Source organism: Lonchura striata, chromosome 30 (genome assembly GCF_046129695.1).
Source record: "Lonchura striata isolate bLonStr1 chromosome 30, bLonStr1.mat, whole genome shotgun sequence".
NCBI lineage: Eukaryota > Metazoa > Chordata > Aves > Passeriformes > Estrildidae > Lonchura > Lonchura striata.
In genome coordinates this window covers 5,787,580-5,814,116 of record NC_134632.1, presented here as the reverse complement: position 1 = coordinate 5,814,116, position 26,537 = coordinate 5,787,580, and the positions used below count along the sequence as shown (strand labels likewise).

Sequence of the window (26,537 nt, the reverse complement as noted above, 5' to 3'; positions counted from 1 at the left end):
GCCGGGAACACGGCGCTGGCGGAGCCCCGGGGCCTCCGGGGCTCCCGGTGCGGTGTGGAGGACGAGCGCTACCTCCGCGCTTGTCCCTGGAGCGGCAGCGATGGGGCCGGTGAGCGGGCTGCCCGCGCCGGCGGAGCCCCGCCCCGGTGCGTGTCCCGCCCCGTCCCGGCGTGCCCGGCCGGCGGTGATGGCGGAGGGCAGCGGCGGCAGCGGCGGCAGCGGCCGGGGTCCGCCGTGCCCCGGGGCGGCCTCGGCGTTCCGGCGCTGGGAGCAGCTGCGGCGGCGGGCTGCGACGCCCTGGGCCCGCGGGCTGCTGGCCGCGGCCGCCGGGCTCGGGCTCCTGTACGCGGTGCTGCGGGTGCCGCTGCGCCTCCGGGACGGGCTGGCGGCCGGTGAGGGCGGCGCGGCGGGGGAGGTGGACCCTGCCCGTGGGGCCGGGGCAGGCTCGGCCCGGCTATCCCGAGCTGTGTCCGGGCTGTCCCGGGAATCCGGCGGCACCGGGGCAGGACACGGCTGTGTCCCGTCTGCGACCCTTTCCGGAGGAACGCCGCGGGGCTGGAGTCTGTCCAGAGAAAGAGACGGGTTTGGGGCAGCAGGAACGGCTGAGGGAGCTGGGAAGGGGCTGGAGAACTCCTGAGGGAGCTGGGAAGGGGCTCAGCCTGGAGCAAAGGCGGCTCAGGGCGACCTTGTGGCTCTGCACAACTGAAGGGAGGGGACAGCCGGGGGGGTCGGGCTCTGCTCCAGGGAACAGGACAGGGCAAACCTCCGGCTGTGCCAGGGGACGTTCTTGTTGGATATCGGGGAATTTCTTCATGAAAGGGGTGGTCGGGCTTTGGAATAGGCTGCCCAGGGAGGCGGTAGAGTCCCCACCCATCGTGGTACCCAGGGAGCAGCTGGACCTGGCACTCGGTGCTCTGGTCTTCTTGGTATCATGGGCATTGGTCACAGGTTGGACTCGGTATGGTCTTTTCCAGAGTAATCCATATTCTGATTCTGTGAGTCTGTCCCAGCCGTGCCTGTGGGCAGGTTGTGCATCCCCCCTTCGCTCGGTGGCACACTGAGCTTGTCACCTAACCCCGCGGGTAGGGACACGGCCGGGGACCGGGCAGTGCTGGGGCAGCTGGAAGTAGCCAAGACGCTGTCCCAGTGCTGCTGCGTGCTCCTGCCTGGGCTCTGTCAGCTGCACCTGCAGCCCTGCCCTGGCCGCTGCTGTCCCTGCACTGGTGCCAGGTGATGTGCAGTTCGAGTCCAAGCCATGGGCAGAGCACCACTAGATAATTGCATTCTCTGCACTGTGCGCTCCATAGCAGGAGGGAGAGCTCTGTGGAGTACGTATGTTAGCACTGAATACAAATTTACATCAGAATAGATGATTCTGTCTTAAAGTGAAATAATATATTAAATTGGCTTGTGGTTCACCAACCATTGTATGGATGAAACCATAATATGCTTTGTCTAGAAATGTGCAGTGATTGTTTTTTTAGTGGGATATAAAAATTGGCTGTCGCAGGTAGATACAAACAAGATAATACGTGGTGAGGATTCCCCTAACAGTGTAGCATTATAAAGCTACTAGGGCTATAGTGTACTATGTATTTGCATGATAATTGGTATTCTTTAATAGACAAGCTATTTATCTTTTTCAATTCTACTTACTAAGTATTTCATTTTGTTTCTCTTAACAGTGACCGTGTTCTTAAGCACTTTGACTCCAAAATTCTACTTTGCCCTTACAGTAACTTCATCTTTTATATCTGGACTGATATTTGTAAGTAGTCAACTTCTTTCTTTTTCTTAAACCATTTTAGCACCTCTCAGATGACTTTATGAGGGGTAAAGGGAATGGATATCAGACTCTAGAGGGTGCCTTTGTGCTGGGAAGGAACTTCTCTGATGTATTGTTGCAACTCTTTTGCTGTGTGTGTTGTTTGTTGGGACTGTATGAGTCTGAGAAGGAATGCTGGAATGGTTTAGCTCCCCTGGCTGGCTCCCCTGGGGTCTGTCACTGGTCACCAGAGAGGGGAGAGCACAGGATCCAGCTTGGTCCAGGGCTGACAGTGTGGTGTAGTCCTTGAGAGCTTGTGATAAGCCGGTATTTTAAATAACTTCAAAAAGAGATGGTAATATTTTTGGCCCAGAATTTCTGCTAAGTGACTTTCATTGCTGTTAACTTAGCTTTGTGTCTTTGTTAGCCTCTCTCTTTGTGGTTAGCAGGACATCTCAGTTTAATGGACCATTTTATCCTTTATTCTTTTAGAGTATTTTTGTGAAATGAAAAAACTACATAATGTTTTTTTTACTCTGTTCACAGTTTCCCTATACAGGTACTTCTGACAGGGTTCTTGAGTTACCTTAGTGACTTTGAGAGGGAGGAACATAACATTTGACAAAAATTTTGCTGTTTTTTTCCCAGTCACTTTCACGTTCTGTGAGTGATCCTGCATGACAAGCCAAGCCAAACTAGATTATTAGTGTTACTCTGTGTGGAGATAAGTTCCATCCCTGATCATTTGCAAGGGGATGCACTCGCTGTGAACACTCTTCCTCCCTTGTGTTTGCTGGGAGGGTGTCACCTGAGGAACTTTCTGGTGCTTTTTTCTCCTGTGACAGGTGTTTGAGTGGTGGCATTTCCGCAAATACGGCACATCATTCATTGAGCAGGTTTCTGTGAGCCACTTGAGGCCCCTCATTGGGGGTGCAGAGAGCAGCCCCCCAGCCCCAGCAGCTTTCTCGGCGGGGGAGAATGACACCAGCAGGCAGAACATGCCAGGTGATTCCTGATGTGTCCCAGCAGCTTTCCTTAAGCTTTGAGGTGCCTTTTAATGGCTTTGGCTCTGCATTAGTGCTTGTAAAAAATGGACAAAGCCTACATCTTACAAAATGTTTTGTTAGTAGTGGTAAAAATAAACTAAATAAAAAGGTTTTTTTGTTCTAAACCATTCATTGTTAATGATATGATTTAGAAAATGTTACATGTTTAGCTAAAACCATTTCAGTAACTTTAGTTATTTACTGTTCTAAATATGTGCAAGATAAATATTGCATGAGTGTATATGCATTGCTTAATCTTCCTGCCCTGTGCTTTTGTACCTCAGCAATGTTGGGGAGCAAAAATATTTATGGAATAGTAGAAGTTTATGAAGATGATGATTGCATAATAATAAAATTAAAGCAGCTTTTGAAAACACAACTGCTTTTGCATTACTGCATTTTAGTGTAAGGTAATATTTCCCATGCTTTTAATTTAAAAAATACTTTTATTTTGTTATTCCTCAGAGTGCAAAGTGTGGCGAAATCCTCTCAATCTTTTCAGAGGGGCAGAGTATAGCAGGTATTAATTATCTTGCTTTTCACTGCATATTTTTAAATTTAATCGGGGGCATGCATCTGACTTCTTCACAGAGCTTGCACTGGTAATGTCAGGAGACAGCTGGAGACCTGCAAGATTATAGGGGTGATTGATACCAATCCTGTGTTTAAAAGGCACCAAGCCAAGCTTTGGCAGTTTCAATGTTAAGAACAAAAATATTACTGTAACATCAGGGCTTTTTGAGAGTAAAGTAGGGGAAAAAAAGCTTTATTCAGAGGTTGAGACAGTGATTCTCAATCTAAATTCTCTTTTATTAAACTATATTGTAAGTCTCCTAGTGTTAATTCATGAGAAAACTGCTTTCTAGGAAGCCAGTTCCCAAATTGTTTAGAACTTCACAGATTATTGAACAGTAGTACTTGAAACTTCGTATTAGCAGCTTTAGTCTTTTATTGCAGATTTTTTGCACTGGGCACATCAGATACCGCCTTGATATCAGCACTACTAATTACTAGGAATGCCTCTTACTGAAATCTGTTGTTTTAGGTACATGTGGGTGACTGGGAAGGAGCCTCTGACTTACTATGACATGAATTTGTCTGCTCAGGATCATCAGACCTTTTTCACATGTGACACAGATGCCCTTCGGCCTTCAGACACAGGTACTGGTGTCTGTGTAAGGTGTGGAAGTGTTGGACAGGGCCAAGCATGTGCTTTGAGTGAACTTGAAAGTAGTGCAAGTTACCATGTCAAATATTTTATGTCACCTTTCTCAACTACTAAAGAGGTTTAATAGATGTAGAGGATCAGAGAGTGGTTTGGGTTGGGAGGGACCTTAAAGCCCATCCAGTTCCACCCCCTGCCATGGGCAAGGGCACCTTCCAGTAGACCAGGCTGCTCCCAGCCCCCTGAAATTTAGTGTTTAGTGAAATTTAGTGGAAAGATGTTGTTTTATGTTGTGCATTCTTTACAACTTCAGTGTTGTCAGAGTCCTGATATTTTTTAAGTTCTCACACATTTTAAATAATTAACACAATATTGCAAACCTGGATTATATTCTCAACAGCCAAAACGTGGTCTCATTTAAACCTTAGTGATGAGTAGTGCAGTCTCCAGATATTTTTTCCTTGTGTTCCACATGTTTAGTGCAGAAAATGTTCTTTACCTGGTTATTGTCAGTGTGGGTGTGAATTATTCTCAAATTGTCACATTCCAGAGGTGTTCCTTGTCAGCTGGCTGTGACATGTTTGATATGAAAGATGTGTTTTTATTTCAAAAAAGGGAGTGAATTGTCTCGCTTGCTGAGCCAAGACTAATATTTTGTTTCCGAAAGAAAACTCAAATATTTTTCCACGTTATTCTTACTGGACAGCAGGAGGTTTTGTTCCAAAAGAAACATGTATAGATTCTTCAGTTTTCTTATCGTCCTTGAGATAGGCCAGATATAGAACTCCACGAATGTAAGGTTTTGGAGTTCCTTCAGAACTGGTTTTTAGTGTGAAAGTTAATAATCCTGCATAGAAAATGGCAGCTCTGAATGTGTTGTTTTCCTAGAAGTTGGTTTTCAGTTTGTGTTTTCCAGTTTTCCCAAATGGAAGCATGGTGGGGAATGGTTTAGAGTCACTGCATGGAAATAATTTTGAATTCAAGTTGTAGTTCAAAGGGTATTTTTGAATAGATTTCACCCTTTTTACTTGTTCCCTAGAACACTTTCTAATAAGCTGATAAACGTATATCTTGAATTGGTTTTGCCTTGTGATGCCACTCAAATGTGCTTTGTAAATTTTAAAAGAAATTGTTAACCCCTTATGATCTGACAGTTGTCTAAAAATAATCATGGAACAGAATCCCAGAATGTTTTGGGTTGGAAGGGACCTTAAAGCTCATCCACCTCCACCCCGTGGATAGGGACACCTTCCGCTATCCCAGGGTACTCCGAGCCCTAGTGTCCAGCCTGGCCTTGGACACATCCAGGGGCAGCCACAGCTGCTCTGGCCAACTTAATATTTAAGTAAAAAACTCTACCTGTGCACGACACCACTTACTCCATCACTATTTTCTTTGAAGTTCTGTTTGAAAGCTTAAATGAAAGTTCTTTGCAGGTCTATGGAAGAATCTGTGTTTAACAATTGCTCCTGCCAAGCTTTCAACAACTCTTGGGAAATGTTTCCAAAAATCTGTAGCATTTTAGAAATTGTACACCTGCCTGGTTATGTAAGCTGTTTCTGTGCTCTGTGTAGGAGTTCTGAAATGGGCAGTGAGGAATCTTCCTGGTGGTGTTGCTTTCTTAAACTATATTTGGGGTGTAATAAAGCTGTTGCAAGGTTTTGATGCTTGTGGTAGCAACAGGCTGAAATGAAAACACTTGTTTGTTCTTCCTTATAACAATCGTACAGCAAACAGGAATTTTCAGACTGGAAGGGAATGTTGATTAGAGCTGGCTCCAAGCAGCCAGTGTTGCCTCCTCTGGTTCCCAGGCTTTCACAGGTGTCCATGGCCCTCACCAGCCTTCCCCTGGTTTTTCTACAGTTATGCAGAAAGCATGGCGAGAGAGGAACCCGCAAGCCCGGATTAAAGCAGCATATCAAGCTCTAGAGTTGAACAATGAGTAAGTTTGTAAGTTCAGTTGCTGTATTTCTAGTGTGAAGGATTAAGTGGAAGGATACTGAGCACACTATCAGTTTCTTCATCTAGTAATTCACTTACAGCAAAGTTCTGAGTGCTTAAGGGGGATTCTACGGACTAGGAATTGCACATGGGGCTGTAGATTGCCCTGAAATATTGAACTGTTCTACTAAAAACATCTTTTGTGCAGCTTTTTTTCTTAAATTGCCGTGTTAGTGGCAATAACAAATGAGAAATTATGTTCAGGCATGGAATGGTCTTAATAGACTATAAGATCATGTATTTCAGAGATGGTATCACGGTAGAACTGTATTTGGAATTCACAGATGTCACTCTTGTAATGGAGTTAAAAATACTCTGTAGCATAAACCAAAGAATTTCACCTATAGCTGTGATCTGCTCTGCTATGTTGTCTTGTTATTTTTGTGTAAAGTGTTTCAAAACCCCTTGGTTTTTAAAAAGCAAACCAAACAAAGAAAAACCTTTCCAGACAATTACAGACCATTTTTACAGTTTCAAGGAGAAAATTTAACTTGCTTTAACATATTTTCCTTTGCTTTTGCTCCAAATGGGAAATGTATGTGTGATTTTTTTCTGCAAAATGGAAAAGATTTATTTTTTCCTGTCACTCCCCCTTTGAACTCGTCAGTATTTTGGAATTTTAATACTGTCAATGCTTACATCTTAAACATAAGTGAATCTTGCCCATTTCTAACAGTTCTGTCACTTAATAAAAATACTAAACTTCATCTCTCAGGATAACTAGTAGGTTTTCTCTTTATTTCAGTTGTGCTACTGCATATGTCCTCTTGGCTGAAGAAGAAGCAACAACTATTGTGGATGCTGAGAAATATTTCAAACAGGCTCTGAAAGCAGGAGAAATGATCTACAGAAAATCTCAGAACTGCCATTCCCAGAGCCCCCAGCATGAAGCACAGCTGAGTAAGGACTTTGAATCACATAAGATTATAATTAGGAGAGGTAAGGATTGAGACTGATAGACTAATATTTTTTTGTCTTTGTAATCAGGAAGAGACACCAATGTGTTGGTGTATGTGAAAAGGAGACTAGCTATGTGTGCCAGGAAACTTGGAAGAATACGAGAAGCAGTAAAAATGATGAGAGATGTAAGTAAAAGTAAAAAAAAAAATGAGGTAACAACTGTTTGCAATCACATTTTCCTAAGTGATGGTTTTAAGTTCAGTTTTAGGCATCATAATTAATCTAATTGAATTCTTTTCCCATGAATTTGCACATGATTGAATGGGGCTTTGTGTAACCTGGTCTAGTAGGAGATGTCCCTGCCCTTCTGCTGTGGCAGGGGGTTGGAATGAGGTGAGCTGTGATTGCTTCCAACCCAAACCATTCTGTGATTTTATGAAATGATGCATTTCTTTTCATGCTGCTTCCCTGCCAGTTTCTAACACTCTGAGACAACAGAACATTAAAAAGCCCTAGATTATTTTACTGATTTCTATTAAGTATATCAGTGATTCAACTGCATTTCTATATGTAATTTATTTCTCTTTACTGATTTGCAGTTGATGAAAGAGTTTCCACTTCTCAGTATGCTGAATATCCATGAAAACCTCCTAGAGGCCCTTCTGGAGTTACAGGCTTATGCAGATGTCCAGGCAGTTTTAGCCAAGTATGATGGTAAGTGATGCCTGGTGGAAAATGTGCGTGTTTTTGAATAAGAGTGTAAGTGAGGTGGGTGAGGGATGTATGTCCACAGGCAGGAGTCTACCCATGACCTCAGCAAGGTGAGCAGATTCCCTTCATCACTAACAAATAGGTGCTTGTGGAGTGCAGGTCAAGTTCTTTTGACTGCTGAGGTCAAATTTGGGCAAACTAAATTGCATATGAATCACTTTCTGTGTTCTAAGTTACTGCTAATCTGTAAAGAGATCCTTGCTTCAATTCAAGGATTATTTTAATTAATCTCTTCTACATCCCTGGATATGCCTAAATTCATCAGCCTTTTTCAGCCAGCACATAGCCCTGTAAGTAACTGATGTGAATAAGCTGGAAAAGGTAGTTTTCCTTTTTGTCATCTTCCAGGCTTGGTCTTGTGCTTCTGTAATACTGAGGTGGTTTGTCAGAGATTAGTGGCGTGCAAGCATGCTGCTGCCAGAGATCAGTGGTGTGTATCAAATGGTGTCGCTTGCTTTCACTGCCTGTCTCAATTACTAGGTTTTGGATATTGTGTAACTCTAAATAAAGGTTAATAAAGTATATACTTATTACTCTCAGTTTTGCCACCTGGATAGTGCTCAATTCATGACTATACAAAAAGTTGCTGTCAAAGTAGGGCCTTAAATCATCTTTGGAATGGAGGGACATAGCAGTATTTTATGACAGTTTTGTCAGAAGTTGTGGAGTTCTCTCTTATGTCAATTCTTTATTGCCTCAGGGAATCAAAGGTATGAATGATATTTTTGCCCAGATCCACTGCCACTTTTACATGGCCAGCCTAGCACCCTGCTCCCATTCCTTGATCCTCTTCTGGGTGGATTCTTTTTAATTTATGAAAACCATTTACATTTTGCCAAGTGCTTCTTTCTGTTAACACCAGGAATTGTGACACTTTCTTAGGAAAGCATTGCTGATTTTTTTCTGAGCATCTGGAAAAATGAGTACAAACTTCAAACTCCCTGCAGCACCCCTGTGTTTGGCTTGACACAACAGCCAGACTTGTAGCAAGTGATGGACAGGCCCAGGACGGGATTTACAAAAAAAAGCAAGAACCATCTGACTATACACAACGTGGTAGTTGGGAATTAGACCCCAGACTTCGTCTGCTTTTAACGTAAACTTGCACTGTGGAGTGCTAACCTTCCAATCTGTAATTGTCAGCTCAAACTTGGCTTCAGTTATGCTACAAAGCTTCAACTAATACAATTTTTCCCCACGGAACTGCAGAAGAACGGAAATTGCATTTTTGTTAAAATTCATCTACCTGTCTGTAATGTAATTTTTGTGGTCAGCTTCTGATCAGTCTCTCGGTATTGTACAAAACTGTGTTAATATTGAGTTGCAAAATTAAGTGAAGATCAGTAGCTTACTTTAAATCTTTGTGCTTAATACAGGAAATACATTCTGTTCTTAAGTGTATTTATATGCACATTTCTCTTTGGATTCAGTTTTGGTGTGTTGGTACATTTAGAAACAAAAGGTGACTATCACCTAAATAAAACTTTGAGTTTTCAATCTGAGACTGACTGGTGACTGTCAGAAAAAAGAAATTCAAAGTTTCTAATCACAGCTGAAATGTTCCAGATGTTAAATTAATTGTCTCCCATACTCAAAGGATGTGGGCTTAAAATGTTTGTATTGCCTTAGAATCTTACAGCTTAATTATTTTATTTTATCACAGATATCAGTCTTCCCAAATCAGCAGCAATATGTTACACAGCAGCTCTGCTAAAAGCCAGAGCTGTTTCAGAAAGGTAAGCAAGGACATGTGTGAAAACAATGCAATATCTTGGGTTCTCATGTAAAATATGAAGGAAAAAGGTCTAGATCCTTTATGTTTTAAAATTACTTCTAATCTGTAGAGAAATCTTTGCTTCAATTAAAGGATAATTTAATTTTTTTAGTCTTTTTTACAGTCCTGGTTATTCCTAATTATGTAGCAATTGCATTTCTAAGAGCAAGTTGAATGTATTAAAAAAAAAAAATATATATATATTTGTGTGTATAATACGATTTAAAACTACTTTTAAGCATCCATAACGTTAGTACAGGGGAGGATATTTTTCACAAGCCAGTGTATTGACCAAGTGCTTTTGTGTAAATTCTGTTTTCAGTGTTTTGCCTGGGATTTGTTTTTTTGGGGTGGGTGCAGGACATTTTTGTAGTTGATGCTGGCATTTCACCGTGGTCTGAGCCCAGCTCCACCTCCCAGCAGGTGATGCTGTAACAGGGAGCTGAAAGTCAGGATCAGCATGAATTTTCATGTGTCATATGGGTGTGGGTAACAGTGAAGATACCTGACTTAATATGAACATTTTTCTCCCAGACAGGTTTGTTTATCTTTCTTGATAAATCAGCCAATTTTTAATGAACTCTAAACTTGCAGTGCAAATAAACATCTGGTTGGCATTTATTATTTATTACTTTTGTTCAAGGTGGGTTTTTCCTTTCAGGTTCTCCCCAGAAACTGCCTCAAAGAGAGGACTTAGTACAGCAGAAATTAATGCTGTGGAAGCAATTCACAGAGCTGTGGAATTTAACCCTCATGTTCCTAAGGTAACAGTATTTTATTTCCTATTGCACCACTTGTAATGTGTTCTGAAAAATCATTTTGTTATTGGAACCTTTCTAGCCCCACATCTTCTTGAATTTGGTTATAACTCCCGCTATGGAGTTGTTAAAAGCATTAGTATTTATATCATAAATGTTTTGTGGTAGAGTTTTTTAAAATAATAACTGATGTTCAAATAGGACTTTTTGCACAGAAATTTAAACTTCAAATTTCCTAACTCATTGGAAAATCCAGTAATGTATTGCTGAAGGCCCTTTACTCTCAATAAGGGTGGACATTAATAAATATACATGTAGATATTTAAAGTCATAAAATAATCACAGAATGGTTTGTGTTGGAAGGGACCTTAAAGATATCTCATTCCAGGACCCTGCTTCCAAGTCCCTAAAGCCAAATTAAGTTCTCCAAATAGTAATCACACTAGTGTTCCAAACCCCCTTATTCTGCTGGGCTTTCAACCATGGCTCCATGGTTATTGAAAGATCTGCAGTCACTTATTTTCTTCATCCACGTGTAAACAGATGAAGAGTCTGTATCACCACAGGCTGCAATTTAATGTCTGGCATCAAAACACAGATTCCACAGAGCATTGGGTGAAAAGGAAGTCTTGCCTTGCTTTGTACTGTGCTAGTGATGCTCTCAGTGTGAACCTTGAACGGGAGCCTGGCTCAGGGCAGGGTCTAATCCTCTGGAAATGATGCTGGAGCCCCAGTGGCTGCTGCTGGGGAGGCTGGAATGATCCGGCCGCTCCGTTCTGTCTGCCTGTCCAATCCAATAGAATGTGCACTGAGGAAGCTAATTGCTGGGAGAAATTGCTGCTTGTTTGCATGACTGATCAAGAGCGTAGCAAGTTCATTTCAGACAGTCTCAGACAGATTTTTCTTTAGCCTCTGCCTTTAGGGGCAGAAGATTATAATGCATTATCATTATCTAAAAGTTCTTTTGCTTTGGGTATTCTCCAGTTGCTTCTGGAGCCTCATATACCCTTTTAAAGAAATAAGAGATCATTTCAAACAGGCTGTTGTTCAAATATGGTCTGTAGTTCTGCAGACAAATGCAGAAACTGATTCCAGTTTTCAATAACTTAATTTTCTCTTCTAATTGTGCATCTATCCATTCTTCATGGGTTTTTTCATTACAAGATTGCCTTGAGGCACCAATTGGTTAGATGACAGAGCAGAATTTTAGTGGTGCAGGCTGTTCGGAACTCTGAGATGTTTATGGTCAAAGCAAACAAGTGAATGAGGGCAGAGAAGTGAAGCAACTTGCCCAGTGGATCACAGAGAGGGAAGAAAATCTGATCTTTGAGTTTCTACTCTGTTCTATCCCTTAGACTAAAAATGAGTGTGTAAAGCAGGAAATCCCTGTTTTTACATTGGATGAAAATTATTGTCTTTGTTTGTAACATTTTGCAGAAGGAAAATAAATTATTTATCTTTGTTCTGCTTTTACAAGGCTGGGGGTTGTTTGCAAAGTCAGAACCAGCTAGAAAAGTGGTCCTCTTAAGCCATTTCAAATTAGGAATCTGTAACTGCATTGTGGTACTTTATGAAACAATCTTTTGCAGTCAACTTCTGAATATCATAGAGATTTTTATTGTGTATGAAGTCTTCAAAACCTTCAGTTCAATACTGAGAGACCTTCAGTACTGACACCTTCCCTGCTTTATGCATCAACATGGACGTGAAAACCTGCCAGACTGGAATTTTCCTGTTTATGTGGTAACATGGGCTCAGAGAGACCCAAAGCCTGGAGTGAGCATTGGTGTGTTGTGGCAATACTTGCATTGGAGCTTCATCACCACTGCTGGGTTTATATTCCCAGTTAGCATAATGGAAATGAGGGCACTGTGGAGAGCATGAGGAGTGGGGTCAGGGGTCAGATATTTGAAACCATTTTCCCACAGCAGTGCTGTGTGAGTGATCCTTTACTGTGTTAAAAAAAAAAAAAAAATTGAAGAGGATTAGAGAGGATTAGCAAGAATATTACCCTCCAGAGTGCAGGCCCAAGGCACTGAGAGAAGAACCTAGCCAGGCAGCAAATGTGCTTTATTTGGCTGGAGCACAACCCCTCCTACATTCCTTGAAGAGTCTGAATGGGAAAAGTTAAGTCCTCAAACTGGATTAGTAAATAATCTTATAGTTTGTGGCATCTGCTGAAATAAATCAGTGAGTTAGCTGCATTCTTACACTTTGGGGGACACTCCAAGGAATTACCAGCTACGTTGATCAAAGATGTGGATTAACTTTGGCTGTTACTGAATGAGACACTATATGGTAGGAGAGGACAGCTCACAGGTAAATACTAGAGCTGAAACTGTCATTTCATTCTTTCATTCTTGTAAAAAGTAGTCATCTGTTTTTAAAAGCTAAGTTCAAATGAATACCTGACTTTTTTAATGTACCATGAGAAAACATGGTATGTTAAAAAAATTGCATGTTCTGTGTTGCAAAGAAATAGGAAATGATTCATCCTTGTGTTCTTTGACCTCTCTGAGTGTCAGATTTTCTGCTGATGGAGGGAGAGGGCTGAAATTGAAAAAAATGTGAAATCAAAGATACTTTGTGGTAGCCCAGTAAGACCACATGAAAAGATTTTCCTGGGTTTGGTTTATTATTCTTCTTTTGGTTAGCACCCTGACACTTTCAGGTTTGCTGCTCATACTTCAGAGCTAACAAGTCCTCAGCCACCTACACTGAAACTTTCAGCGATGGAAGTAATGAGCAAAAATACTGTTGCTTTGGGATTTTTTATTAGCCTAAATTCGTCCCTAATTGGTGTTGCACCTGCAGCATTATACTTGATGTCTGTTCCACAAGAATGTATTTTTATTTGTCTTACTGAAGCTGTATGTTTTTCCTTGATTTTTTTTTTTTTTTTGGTGCGTGTTTGAAAGCCTAATTTAAAGAGTCATATACACAGGAGTGTTTTTTGCTGCTTTTCATTTCTCACTTAGTGCAGCCTGGCTGCTGTGTGGTAGGAGCTGGCCCTGGCCCCTTCTATGTTCAGTTACGCCTAAAATGATCAATTATGTTTCACAATCAAAGGTTTTGGAACATTCTGTATAACCAGGTGTACTTTCCATTTTTCCTTTCAGTATTTGCTAGAAATGAAAAGCCTAGTGCTGCCTCCAGAGCACATTCTGAAGCGAGGGGACAGTGAGGCAGTAGCATATGCTTTTTTTCACCTCCAGCACTGGAAGAGGATAGAAGGGGCTCTAAATCTGCTGCACTGCACATGGGAAGGCAGTAAGTATCTCCTTTTATTTTTTTCTGTACAGTAGACTAGTATCTCTGGCTTTACCCCCCTCAAACATGATTGGTTCTCTTTGTGAGAAGCTGCTTGCCTGATTAGTTACAGATCTAATGTCACTCACCCTTTTTGCAGCATTTAGGATGATCCCATACCCATTAGAGAAAGGACATCTTTTCTATCCCTACCCAAGCTGCACAGAAACAGCAGATAGAGAACTGTTGCCAAGTAAGTGGTTTCTAAGCAGTAATGATAATAAAACACAGGCTAAGGACATATTCAGTTTGTGGTATTCTGTATTTACCTTACTGTGATTTTTTTAGTTTGAGCTTCCTGTGGAGGGGATTCAGCTATTTGTTGATGTCCCTCCCAGCAGATCCTGAAGCACTTGACTTGTGTGTGTGGTAAATGTCAGCTTGATGCAGTAATAACCCAAGTCCTTCAGAGATGAAATATGTGTACGGTACATTCAGATTGAGTCTGGCCAACCTTGAGAACAACAAAGTTGACCATTTATTAAAAATTGCTTTTAAAAGAATTCATGGATTTGACTGCTGTTGTAGCAAGGAATCAATCCATGGTTCCAGTCCTGCATTGGGTATCCAGTAAAACCTGTGATCTTACAGAGAATCTTTGGTTAATCTGTAGCTTCAAAGAACATGTATTGCTTTCTGTCATTAATTCAGTGGTCTGTATTTATCTGCTGGCTGCCTCCTGGAACTTTTTCTACATGTATTTCTATGGATTTATACTAACATTTGATACTGAAAAGTAAGTCTTATCCAGCTGCTCTTTGCTTCAAGGTTACTTTATGCAGTGATGAGCCTACATGTTTTTTTCTACAAATAGACTGTATCATTACTGCCTGTACTCATGATATTTAGGAAAATAGCAGTAATTTAGATTAGAATTGAGCTGTTAATTATACATCTTAATTGAATTCCTATGGGGTTGAGCTGCTATATCTTGAAGAAACTCAATTCCCCTGGGACTGGAAAGGGCTACTGCAAAAGCACGAGCAGCCCTACAGAGACCACAGCTGTGGAAAGGAAAACTGCACAGACATGTTTCTATTTAAAAGCCTGAAGTTATATTTAAAATGTGTAATTTAAATTTGCCCCCAGACTGCTTTAAATTACTCATTTCTCACTTATGCAGGATATTGCACAAGGAATTCCTTGGTTAGCAACTAACCCTAAATTGTAGACTTCCCAGCATAATTAAACACCAACACATGCAGATATTTCAACAGGATCACTCACGCATTCCTGTTTTGTTTTAAATATAGAACTACCTATAAATAAAATCATCTTAACTCTTTTATTGCAGTACTGCTTCAAGAAATCTTGACACTTAATTTTTTTTTAAAAATTATCTATTTAAAATAATATTGACCAAATGAATGATTCAAAGAACCTGGATTGGTCTGATGAGTAATGCTTCTCAAATGTCTGTGAACATATAGAATTAGTTTTAGTTGTCTTTACCTATTTTGAATTTGTTTTTAATTTCCCAGTGTAGGAAAAGCTACTACAAAAAGAATTAATTCCTATTTTTAAACACTTTCCTAAATTATATTGCTCCATGTTTTAGAAATGAGGTGAGTTTCTGTATAGGATGAATCTCTGGGTACCATTAACATCTCTGATGGATGTTAGACATGGATCTCCAAATATTCTATGTAATTGCGCTCCAAAATCATATCATTAAAACCAAAACAAACCTGAGCACTTTGCCATTAATGAGTTGCAAGAGCACAAGACACTTTTGCTGGGTTTACTCTTCTAATGGTGCTTTAATGTGCTAGCATTCAGAAGCAGTATCTGGGAGGGTAAAGTGTCCTTTTCCTCTACAGACTTCAGTTTAAGAAAGAATACAATTGTATTTTCTCATTTTACAAAAAAGGGCTCATTTATAATTTTAGGTTTTTGTTAGATTTTAAAAACAGCTTGTCAAGAAGGGCAGTCCTATTATAATTACTTATGTCTATAGAAATGTTTTTTTCCTTCATATAAAAATCCTCTCAAATCATTAGATAGAAATCAGAGCTGGAGGTATCCAGAGCCAATAAGTAATTGCAAATTCACCCAGCAGGTCCTCGGTGAGTGACCAGCAGTAGTGTTGTGAGTGCTGAAAGCTCCACATGCCACCCCTAGCCTGGCTAATCACCTGCTTTGGATTTTGTTACCAGAGATTGGAAATTGCAAGGAGCTGCTATGTACAGAATTTATAACCCCGTCCTGGCACTGTTTGCTTTGAGGTCTGCTCTGTCAGCTGCTCTGAACAGATTTACTGTAGTCTACAACCAGAAGTCTTCAAGAAGTACTAGGAAATAGATGTGTATGCAGCATGCTGGTTGTTTTGTACTTGCTCAGCTTCTTATGGGGTGTGGAGATGTGTTGTTCCTTTCAGGTAACAGGATTGGAGCTCTAGAGAGTTGAAAGCACCTGAACTGTTTTAGTTGGTTCGGGTGATTTTGGCAGCTTAGGAACTTTACAGGTGTTCCCTCTGTCCTGTTAGAAAAGTAGGTACCAAAAACTGAGCCTGATTAAATACTTCAAAAATAAAGCCCATGAAAGTGAAAAAGAAGACTGGGAAGAGAATTCTAATAATGAAAACAAATATGCGAAGATTCTTAATAATTAAAACAAGCATGTGATGTAGGGGAAAATTTTTTAAGAAGTTAAAGTACTGGAACCTAAGATGTGCTGCAGGAGTCTTTCTTTCTGAAAGCCCAGAAATTAGTTACAAGGCCATAAATAATTCAGAAAGCAGTCCTTGATTATCATATATCAACATTCTTCATTTTTTTCCTTTCAGCATTTCATGAAGTCTCCGTTTACCCCCAGAAGGAGCTTCCCTTTTTCATCCATTTCACAGCAGGCCTGTGTTCCTTTTCAGCCATGCTGGCCCTCCTTACTCACCAGTTCCCTGAGCTGATGGTCATTTTTGCAAAAGCTGTAAGTACTGTCTCTGTCATGGGGCTTGCTAAGGTATCTTGTGGGTTTTGGGGAATTTTGTGGTCCAGGATGAAGTAGCCTCTAGTTAATCTTGTGCTTGTGGAGCATAAATTATTTTTTCTGCTTTTATAAGAATCTCGATACTGACAAACACATGTTGAAGTTTGGGCAAAATGTCTACTTTGACAAGGGATTAACTCTCACTATTGCATACCTTGGCTTTCATTTGCTCTGTCACGGTTAGAGAGCAGCATTTCAGCACCAGAGAAATTTTTCCACAAAGCACTGTGGTGAGTATGGATTTTTATCCCTGTGGAAGTACACGACTGCAGTGGGAATGAATTTGTTGAGTGGAGACTTTAAGCAAAGTGAGTAAAAGGCAAACAGGTCTCTGCAAGCACTGAAAACCCACAGCATGATGTAAATGGAATGGATGAGAACAGGTAAAATAACTGGTGACTTCAAGCCAGATTCAGAACTGAGTTTAGCTGTCACCTAACCTTTCAGGAGCTCAGCCAGTGGTTGTATATCTCATCTGGTTTCATTTACTAGATGGAGTTCTGTCATTTGAGTACATTTGCAAGGATAGAAGTTGGATTCATTGGTAATAATGTGTGATGCTTTAAATGTGTCTTAAATATGTTGTTCCTGTGGGTGCCTTCTGTGCCTGTTTGCTCCCTCTCTGCCCTGCTCTTTTTAGGGTTTCTTTCCCTTTCTTATTTGTTAGCATCTGCTCTCTGTAACCTTGTCATCTTTTTCTGGATTCTGGAAGCTGAGAAACAAAGTGCATAGACAGTTTCCTGCTCCAGCTTCTCAAACTACTCCAAGCAGTAAGTTTGGCTTTTAGTAAACTGTGGGTCTTGTGCAGTAGAGCAGAGTAGCAAATAGAGAGCTCTGAACTCTTAAGGGAATCATATATTCTGGCTTTGCTAGTCAAAATGGAGGGTAAAAGACATTTGTATCCTGGCTGGTTTAATGTAACAGGTAATGGAGACCCAGGAGGAAAGCCTTTCTTTTTTAAGAAGATTTTGTTCCTAGAAGTGTTGGCTTTACTAGTGAGCCCAGTCTAGTGTCCAAGTCATGCAGGTTGGAGAGTGGGGCCTCATTTCCACACAGTGGTGTTGAACTTTATGCTGGAGAATGTAGCTGGACATGCCAGTGACAGATTTCAGTGCTGCTCATAATTGGCTGGGTTCATGGTAACGAGGGGCTAACTATTTGTTTGATTAATTCTGTAAGGGCTGCATTAGCAAAGTTGTATGATTTCCAAAGAGATACAAGGTCAAATGTTATGCTAACAAAGAATTGCTTGGTGAAGTTCTCTCTGCTGGGTTTCTTGAACCAAGAAAAAGAAAAGACTTTGTATGATTGAGTTGGCTTTGCAGTTGGGGATGTCCAGTGACACGTCCCAGTGTGGGGAAAAAACCTCCCAGGGTTTAGTCATTTGGCAGTGTGTTTATTTTGTTTATTTTCCTTAGGAAAAGGTGGATAGTGTCAGTTTAGCAGAAAAGATAGATGATCAAGAAGAGTGTGCATTGCCACAGCATTCCCCCAACCAAATCAGTGGTAGCAGGCACAGACAAAGGGGCTCTTGACACTCTCTGTGGCAGTTTATTTTCTGCAAAAGTTGAAATGTGTACTGAGATCATCCGGCAAGAAGGGAATTCTGTATTACTCTCTTGAGATTGACAGCTGAGAAGGAAATACTGACTTCCAGTATTCTGCTATTTTAGCTAGTATTAATGTTGATTCTCAATCATACTCTAATGATAAAAATTCTTCCACGTTTTACTTATTAGATGATGGTGCTCATGATTCAATTCCTGTAGTTTCAGAGGGATTCAGAAAACTTGTAAGAAACAATGATACTCAACATCAAAGTAACATTTCTGTTTTTATTGCTCACAAACAGGGGTGTTGCAACTAGATGACTTTAAAGGTTCCTTCCAACCCAAACCATTCTGTGAATCTGTGTTTTAGTTAATAGCTTGCTTCAATAGTTTTACTACAGATAATGCTTGGATGGCTGCTAACACTTTGTACATACTCTCTTGTCTTCTGGAGGTCAGTAGTAGTAGTATCTACTTGAATTTTCATAACCGAAATGGAAGATTATCTTCTATTTAATGATAGCAGCCTTTCCGCTCAAGCATACTCTTAATAAAGCAATTATTATTTGTTATATTGAGTATTACATCTGCAAGTAATTCCAGTACTTCAGACTTTTAAAATTATTTTTCCTATTACTTCAAGTATTTTTCATCTTACTGTTCTTTAACTTATTAAATGTAGTAATTTCAGATCATAAAGTTCTAGCTGGTGTATCTAGAATGCTTTGGTTGTAGATAAAAGCAATGCAAAATGTATTTCCAACTCTTGAATTTCCAAGAAACCTAGAACACAATTTTAGGAATGGCAATTGGAAAGTATTATGTATATGGAATTTTTCACTGTAAATCTCCAAGCAGTGACTCCGTAGATTACATTTAGGTTACTTCTTAATCAAACTCTTTTTCCAGCAGTTGAATCCACTGCAAACTAAATGCCTCAGAAGGGGTTTAAGAAGTTGAATACCTTTCTATGGACTTGAAAAGTCTGAGTTTACATATTTTCATTTGTTAGTGCTTGAGTTTGTTTCCTCCACAATAAATCACAGGGTAAAGCTTGGCAAATTGCTAAAAATATTCCAAGTGGCCAAAAATCACAAGGAAGCGTTTACTAGTTCCAATGTATACAGTGTGATCCAGCATCAGCAGCGGCCGGAGCGCTGGCACCGGCCGCGGGAGCCGCTGCTGCCCCCGCGCTCCCCGCCCGGGAGCCGGCGCCACGGGGATTTCGGGTGTCTTGCACGGCTCGGGGGCTCTGCAGGTGCTGGGGACCAGAGCTGGCAGAACCCTGGGCGTTCACTGATAGATTTAGAGCCCTAGAGTTAGAGCTGATAGAGTCAGAGCCCGTGAAGGTGCCCAAGGAAGCTGTGGCTGCCGAATCCCTGGAGTGTCCAAGGCCGGGTTGGATGGGGCTTGGAGCAACCTGAGACAGTGGAAGGTGCCCCTGCCCTTGACAAGGCGTTGAAATTAGGTGATCTTTAAGGTCCCTTTCAACCTAGACTATTCTAGGATTCCGTGATAACTGTGTGAGTTGGTGCAGTGGAGCAGGCAGTGGCAGAGGATCCACAGGAGCTGCAGGACCAGCACAGGTGCTCCCGGGGCCTCACTGTTTGTTCCATGCAGATTTCTGATCTCTTGGAGAACCACACTGTTGTTGATCATCAGACAGCTCTGTTTCTGAAGTAGCTGCTGTTTCAGTTCTTCGTAGTAAGTGACAGAAGGGAGAAAGGTACACAAATGACGATAATCTGAACTGTCTGAACAAGCTGAAAAGTGCTGCTAGATAAAACAACTTCTGTTGAAATTGCAGACAAAAGGGTCTGATTGGTTTTTCATTCAGTATGAATTTTTATTTTTTAATAATTACATAGATGGAGGACTCTGTGGATGTGTATCATCTTGCAAAAGTGAAGTTGCACAGTTCCTTCTGCAATACAAAGACACCAGGAAGTCTGCAAAGAACACCAGTGATACAGAGTGATAGCAGGCACTGTAAACAGGTCTCAAAAGTTCCTGAAAACAGTGGATGTCCCTTCATAGAGTCATGGAATGGTTTGTGTGGGAAGGGACCTTAAAGCCCCTCCAGTTCCTCCTCCTGCCTGTGGGCAGGGACACCATCCACTATCCCAGGATGCTCCAAGCCCTGTCCAGCCTGGCCTTGGGCACTTTCCAGCATGGGGCACCCACAACTGCTCTGGACAATCCCAAGCAGATCAATTCTATCTTTTACATCAGAACCTTATGTTACTGGAATAGACAGTACTGAAAAAATAGTGCAGCAGTGATCGTGCTGTATCCTACTGAAAACAACTTTATTTTTCAGGGAATTGGACAAAATCCTAAGACAGTCCCTGTTCCAAAGTGGTTTAAATGGATTGCTTGATACTTTCACAACAAAGAAAGAAGTCATGGGATTTAAATTAAAAATTGGCTAATTTTTATGATTGCGAGATTAGGAGAAAACATTTTTCATTCTGGCTGTTCCCTAGGTCCCCGTTGGAGGATTCCTTGCCATTTTGTCTGTGGCAGCTGTCTAGGGACAGAAAATAGGGCAAGGCAGAGCCATGTCTGGCAAGTCCTGCTTTGTGTGACACTCTGCTTTACTTTAAGAACAAATCCCCATACCACTTTCCCCAAAGCTCATTAAGTGAGACTGGAGAATTAACTTTTTAGCCAGCTGCTGAACTTTTCATATTTATAAACACTTGAGTCTTTTGCTTATCTAAGAGAAAATGTGTATAGTTTGGAGATGTGCACTTCCCTGCCAATGTGTAATGAGTGGTTCTACACTTGGTAGGGAAAAAAAAGCCTGAAGTTTCCTGTCAGAGCTGAGTGTCGATGCCAAGGGCAAAGGTTTCTTGCCTTGCTAATCTACATCTTAACTCATGCACTTAATGTGAAGGTGCCACACGCTAACAGGCAGGGAAGAAGCCCACTGCAAGGAAAAGCATCTACACTGCTGTGAATGTTATGTTTTAAAAGCCTTTTTAATGTAATATTTGAGGTTATGATAGAAGCCAGGAGGGCCAAAGTAAAACTTTCAAAGTAAATGAGTCCTGTTGTTGCTAACTCATGAAGTGAGGGTTTGCACAAGGATAACCTGAGTGCCAGTGGAATATCTGGGGGATGGGTTGAGAAGGTGCAGGGGAGTTTTCACGATTTGTTTTAGCCTAATCTTACTTCTGGAACTGTTTAGATGGCATCTAGAATATGGATCCCGTCTGGAAGCACAGACTGGTCTTGGTGGATGGGCTGTTCCATTTGAGTTGGTGACCTGTAAATAATCTATGCCTGAATGTTGAAAAAATCAGGTGATCTTTAAGGTCCCTTCCAACCTAAACAGTTCTGTGATGTCTGAAAATCCACTGTCCTCTGCTCCCTAGTCTGTTCAGCCCTGCAGGCACAGTGCTGAGCAGCTGGAAGACTTGCAGTATGGAGGAATGGCATCTTAACCCTCGTGCTTCTGCCCAGGTGCTGCGGGTGCTGTGGCCAGTGAGTGCTCCCAGTGTTCTGGCCTCCAGCTGAATGGACTGCGCCAGGGTGAGTGCACGAGGCGGGAGCTGCTCCTTCTGGCTGTCTTCATGAACATCTCTTGTTTACAACAAGCCTATTTCATGGCATCAGCAGTGAAGGGGTTGGAATTCTGTTGCCCTGAGGGCAAAACACAGGGCAGTTTTTGCTCATACCTTGAGTCTGCAGAAGGAAGTTGGTTTGGAAACTGAGCTGATATATTGTTGTGTTCTGTTTCTTCCAGTGCTTTGGGACTCTTCTTTCAGCCTTCATCTTCACTGTTGAACGCATGGAGGACCTGCTGCTGTCCAGCCCCTGGCATCAGCTGACTAGTGTGACTGGCTAGTGTATTTTCCATGATAGTTTGATTTTATTCTTACGAGCCTCACTTGGTTGTTGGCTAACCCTCAGTGGTGGGAACCAAGGAAGAAATCTGGGCTCTTTAAACTGATATCCTTGACCAGCTTCCATGCTGATGGTGCTTAACATGTGAATTTCTTCTTTGGCCTTAATCTGTAATCATCTAAGAAAATAGGTCTTGTTGAGCAATAGTTTATTGCTCTCTAAATCACTTGGACAACTGGAAGCTCATACTTCCTCTGTAAAAAAGGAGAATACACAAACTGAGCAGGTGTTTGGAGTACTGATGCTTCCTTCTCAGCTGCAGATGCATGAGATACTTGGCTTAGATTTAATTTCATAAGCCTTTTTCAAAATATTTGTTAACAGCAAAGTATGGTTCTGCTTTCTTTATTAAAAGGTTGCTACTTAACACATTGAATTTGTTGACTTCTTAAGTGTCTGTTAAACATAGATTACAATGTGCAAACGAAGGTTTGTTTCTTATGAGTTTGCATTACTCAAGGAGATGGTAAACTCCTCTATTTCACATTACTTCTTTTGATATAATTGTGCATCTTTTATTCTTCAAAACAAGGCGTTTTGAAAGACAGGATGGCTTCTGAAACTGCCCAAAGTGTTGTGATATCTGCAGGGGACTCTGTTGGGATACCTGAACCTTCAAGGGTTAGTCTAAAGTAGTTTCACTGTTGTTATGAAGACTTGAAGGGAATTGAGATGTGGAAAACTCTTCAAAGGATTTGCTTTGCATACAGACCAGCCCTGGGGGTTTGTTTACTGCAGAGGTGAAAAGATGGCTGTGGCAGCCACGTGGTTGGGATAATTGGTGTGACTTCCATTTCCACTCTCCATTAGAGCAAAAGTCTTTTTCCCGTGCAGGTCTGCTGCTTGGCACCGGGGAAGCAGAGTTATGTCAGCCCAGGCTTCTTAGAAGGGGACGTGATAAAAATAGCACAGGCTTGTGGATAAATGCTAATTCTGGGCACGTGAAAACCCATCATCTTGCTTTTTGCAGATAAGCACATATATTTACCAATAAGAACTGGGGAGATTTTACAAGCTTGATCTCCACTATCTTTGTGAATGTTTGTGACATTGATGGCTTCTTCCAATGGTGGTGTAAATTTATCCAGTTTCTGAATCCTGGATGGAAGAAGCTTGCTGTAGCCTACTGTATTCTCTGAAACAGTGTCTATATCAGTCAAAGATCAAGAATTAATTTTTTTTTTTTTGCTTATTTTCAAATCCTTCTTTACCTTGTAAACCAAGTTCTGTGAAGCAGAAAGTCACCTCTGCATCTCATGTAAGTGTAGTTTATTTGTAACTCTGAAGGGAAACATACTTGCTTGGGTAGAAATGCCATTGTTTGCCTCCGCTGTATATTTCTGTTGACTGGACTTAAATCCAGGTTTGATTGAATTTGAATTCATCAAGGAATCAAAAGGGAAGCCCTCCAGAAAGATATTACCAGTGTTTTTAGTTACCTAACTACTAGAATGTAATTTTCTCAACTTTCTTCCCAGTTGGTCATTGGGGCTGTTTCTCACTCTGGAATCACTGGGGTGATTAATAGACCTGTTGTGTTCATGTGATTTCACTTCATGGTCTGCAGGGGCCCATAAGGTAACCAGCCTAATGCTTTTTAAAGTTGAACCTTTTCCAGCAGTTGTGTGGGGTTATAAATGAAGCTCTGCCTCCCATGTATCATCCCAAGAGCTGCTTTCTCTCACTGTCCTCCCTTGACATAACAGTAACAGAAAGGGGGTGGGCTTGTTCTGAAAGGAGAGCTGGCAGCAGGCTGTGTAATGAAAATCTTCCTGTCTCTAGAAGTGCCAGCAATTCTTGAGGAAAGAGTGCTCTCTATGATTTTCCAGCAGGATTGTCCATGTTTTTGGGAAGCGTTCTTTGCCACTTAGGAGCAGAGACTTACACCTGACCCATGCCTTAGTAATACATATATATACATTTTTATGTATATATACATTAAAAATTACAATTATGCCTCAGGACAAGATGAATATTGATGTAGCTTCTTTGAAACAAGAAGTGTGGTGACTTTACAGCCATTGGGATGGCAATAGCTTTTCCACAAGGCTTTATGTGGCATTAACAGACTCCTCAACTTTTCAGTTCATTCAGAGTAGCCAGTGAAAGTAAAATCTTGAAGATCACCATGTATTTCTATACCTGGATCTGTGTATTTGTAAACCAGGGTAATTATAGGCTCTTTGATCATTTAGGCAGAGTTTGAGTTTGGGGTGAGTTTGGTTTGTTGGGGAGTTTTGGGTGCTCAGTGTCTCACTGTGTCATGACAGGTTAGTTCTTGATCAGGATGTCCAGGAAGAGAATGTAGCTGCATTTCTTCCTGTCAACCTCTGACTTCTCCAGGAGTATTTTCCAAAAAGGACAGAAAGGGTGGGAAAGGGGGAAGTGTTATCATGTTAAAGTTACTGTCTGTGAAGCAATTAAGCAGCTGAGTTCTTGTGTGAATTTTCCTGTCTTACCACTGACTTTAATGAGAAGTGTCTGAAGATCTTTGTGAATCAGGAGTTTATTGCATGTGCATCTGGAGAGAGGACACAAAAGTGATTTAACACATTACTGAAACCCTTCCTAATGTTGTCTGACTTGAAGTGTTTGGAAGTTGATGCTTACATGCTATTGGCTATTTGATTTCATGTAGCTACTGAAGTAGGAGCATTTCAGAATAAATGTACCATGATGGTACGGTGGGTGCTAGAGCAAACCTTTCCACTGGCTATTGGCACTGTTAGAATAATAAAACTCTTACAGCAGAGGTGAGGCAGTTCAGACTAATAAATATTTTAGGGTAAAAGGTCTGTTCATTGCAGGCCTAGTTGATGTGGGCTATAAATCACATCACAGTTCTGGGAAGTAATCTCTGACAGATACTTGCCATACATAGTTTTTGAAATTTGGAATAGATGCCTGTTAGTAGCTTTTATGCACATATGTATGTGGCAAAAGGACTTTTCATGCTGTCACACACCTTGGTCTGAGGTTATGGGGACAAATTCATATGGAGGTAGCCCTGGGGTGGTTCTACATCCAGATTTGTCACAGGCCAGTTCCCTTCCTGCATCTCTCCAGCACTGGCTAGGCAAGTTTATTCCCTGCTCCTCATCCTGGAATTGTTGTGAGGGTGCCAAGCCTCATAGATCCATGACTCTGAGCAAGGCAGGGTGTAAAGGTCATAGTTGAGACCATTAATAACAAGGTGCAAACGGCTGGTTTATATGTAATGTGAAGCTTTTTACTTATTTCATTTTTGCACTTTGGGGGCTCTGTTTGCTTATGGAGCACTTGGTGTCTGGTACCTATTTAGCCTGAGAGCAGGCAATTGGGTTCCTTCAGGCCTTCAGAGGAATGCAGAAAATTGTTCTCTGGTGTTGTAATTCTGCTGGGATAACTGGAGCTTATTTGTCTCACTGCTTATTAAATGCATACTTGTCTGGAGGTCCTCTTTTTTTTTATTTTTCTCTCTTTTTTTCCTGAGAAACGTTGGGTGAATCCCAAGGACCACAAGTGAGAAGAAGATTCCAGGAGGAGGGGGAGAGGGAAGTGCCTGCACCTCTCCACAAACTGCATCATCCACCTCCAGTGCCAGCAGAATGAAGAGGTTAAATATGAGAGCAGACTCCCTTAGGGAAAGGAAATGTATGGATGGGGCTCGGCCAGACATAAATTAATATTGCCCTTCCCCCTGCTCAGAGGGGAGACAGTGAGGGGAGCAGCACCTCCCAAGCCCTGACGTTCGGGGTGTGTGTGTGGGAGCCAGCGAGGCTGTGCCGAGGTGTCCGAACGGGCCCGGCTGTGCAGGTCAGGGGCAGCACAGGTGGGACCTGTGCTGTGCTCCTGGAGAGGGCAGCTGGGCTTCATGGCATCACAGAATGTCGGGAGCTGAAGGCACCTGCAAAGATCAAGTCCAGCTCCTGGCCATGCAGAGGACACCCCTGCAATCCCCCCTATGCCTGAGGAGTGTTGTCCAGGGGCTCCTGGAGCTCCAGCAGCCAAGAGCCCACGGCCATTCCCTGGTGAGCCTGTTCAGTGCCCAATCACCCTCTGGGGAAAGAATCTTTTCCTCACAGCCCATCTAAACCTCTCCTCCAGCATTCATACTCTACCAGCTTCTGAGCAGTGTCAAGCTTGCCCTGATTTGCTGTTAAATCTGCATTTAATTAAGATGGCTGCAGAGGTGATGTATGAACTGTTGTCACCTGCTTTGGGGAAAAATATCAACAGATCAGTCAGGATGACAATAGCAATCACAGTGAGCTTCTGTGTTCAGTGCCCTGTGCTCTGAATTCACCCATCTTACAGTAAAGGTGAATAAAGAGTAAAGGCAGCTTCAGTTTCCAGCTCTGTCTCCTGGCTGCCTCCTCCCTGTCTGGAGCCTCCTTGACAGGGTGTGCTCTGCAAGCCCCAGCCCTTATTGGAGGGACAAGACCATGATCAGGGATGCTGCTCATGTGCTTGGAATTCTCATTTCCAGCCTCGACTGCTGTTTTGTGCTCTTTGGTGGGATCTTTAGTGAGTCTGGTCATCAGGGAGAGTGAGATAACACACCCTTGCTTATGGCATCACTAAGGGTGCTTCCACCACGATGAGCCTGTTCCTCCATTGGG

General features: G+C 41.8%; 1 protein-coding gene across 3 annotated transcripts; it reads left to right on the top strand.

Moving 5' to 3' along the window:
• Positions 1-187: 187 nt before the first annotated feature.
• On the top strand, positions 188-22,307 carry ST7L (suppression of tumorigenicity 7 like). 3 transcript variants are annotated; one of them, XM_021539504.2, is made up of 16 exons: positions 188-392; positions 1,686-1,768; positions 2,611-2,770; positions 3,277-3,331; positions 3,857-3,972; positions 5,840-5,918; positions 6,723-6,877; positions 6,965-7,062; positions 7,477-7,591; positions 9,312-9,384; positions 10,084-10,186; positions 13,300-13,450; positions 13,590-13,682; positions 16,275-16,414; positions 21,493-21,561; positions 21,776-22,307. In XM_021539504.2, exons 1-15 carry the CDS (start codon positions 188-190, stop codon positions 21,544-21,546), a joined length of 1,680 nt encoding a protein of 559 aa, XP_021395179.1. In that variant the 3' UTR covers positions 21,547-21,561; positions 21,776-22,307. The 3 variants fall into 3 exon arrangements, with proteins under 3 accessions (XP_021395179.1, XP_077645219.1, XP_077645220.1); XM_077789093.1 differs by lacking the exons at positions 21,493-21,561; positions 21,776-22,307 and having other exon boundaries at positions 16,275-18,652; XM_077789094.1 differs by lacking the exons at positions 13,590-13,682; positions 21,493-21,561; positions 21,776-22,307 and having other exon boundaries at positions 16,275-18,652.
• The last annotated feature ends 4,230 nt before the right edge of the window (positions 22,308-26,537 follow it).

Bases quoted from the DNA above. Each gene is read 5' to 3' on its own strand.
- ST7L (XM_077789093.1), top strand. From the start codon at position 188: ATGGCGGAGGGCAGCGGCGGCAGCGGCGGCAGCGGCCGGGGTCCGCCG. The intron at 393-1,685 runs GTGAGGGCGGCG...TTCTCTTAACAG, and splicing joins CCGGGACGGGCTGGCGGCCG to TGACCGTGTTCTTAAGCACT. The intron at 5,919-6,722 runs GTAAGTTTGTAA...TCTTTATTTCAG, and splicing joins GCTCTAGAGTTGAACAATGA to TTGTGCTACTGCATATGTCC.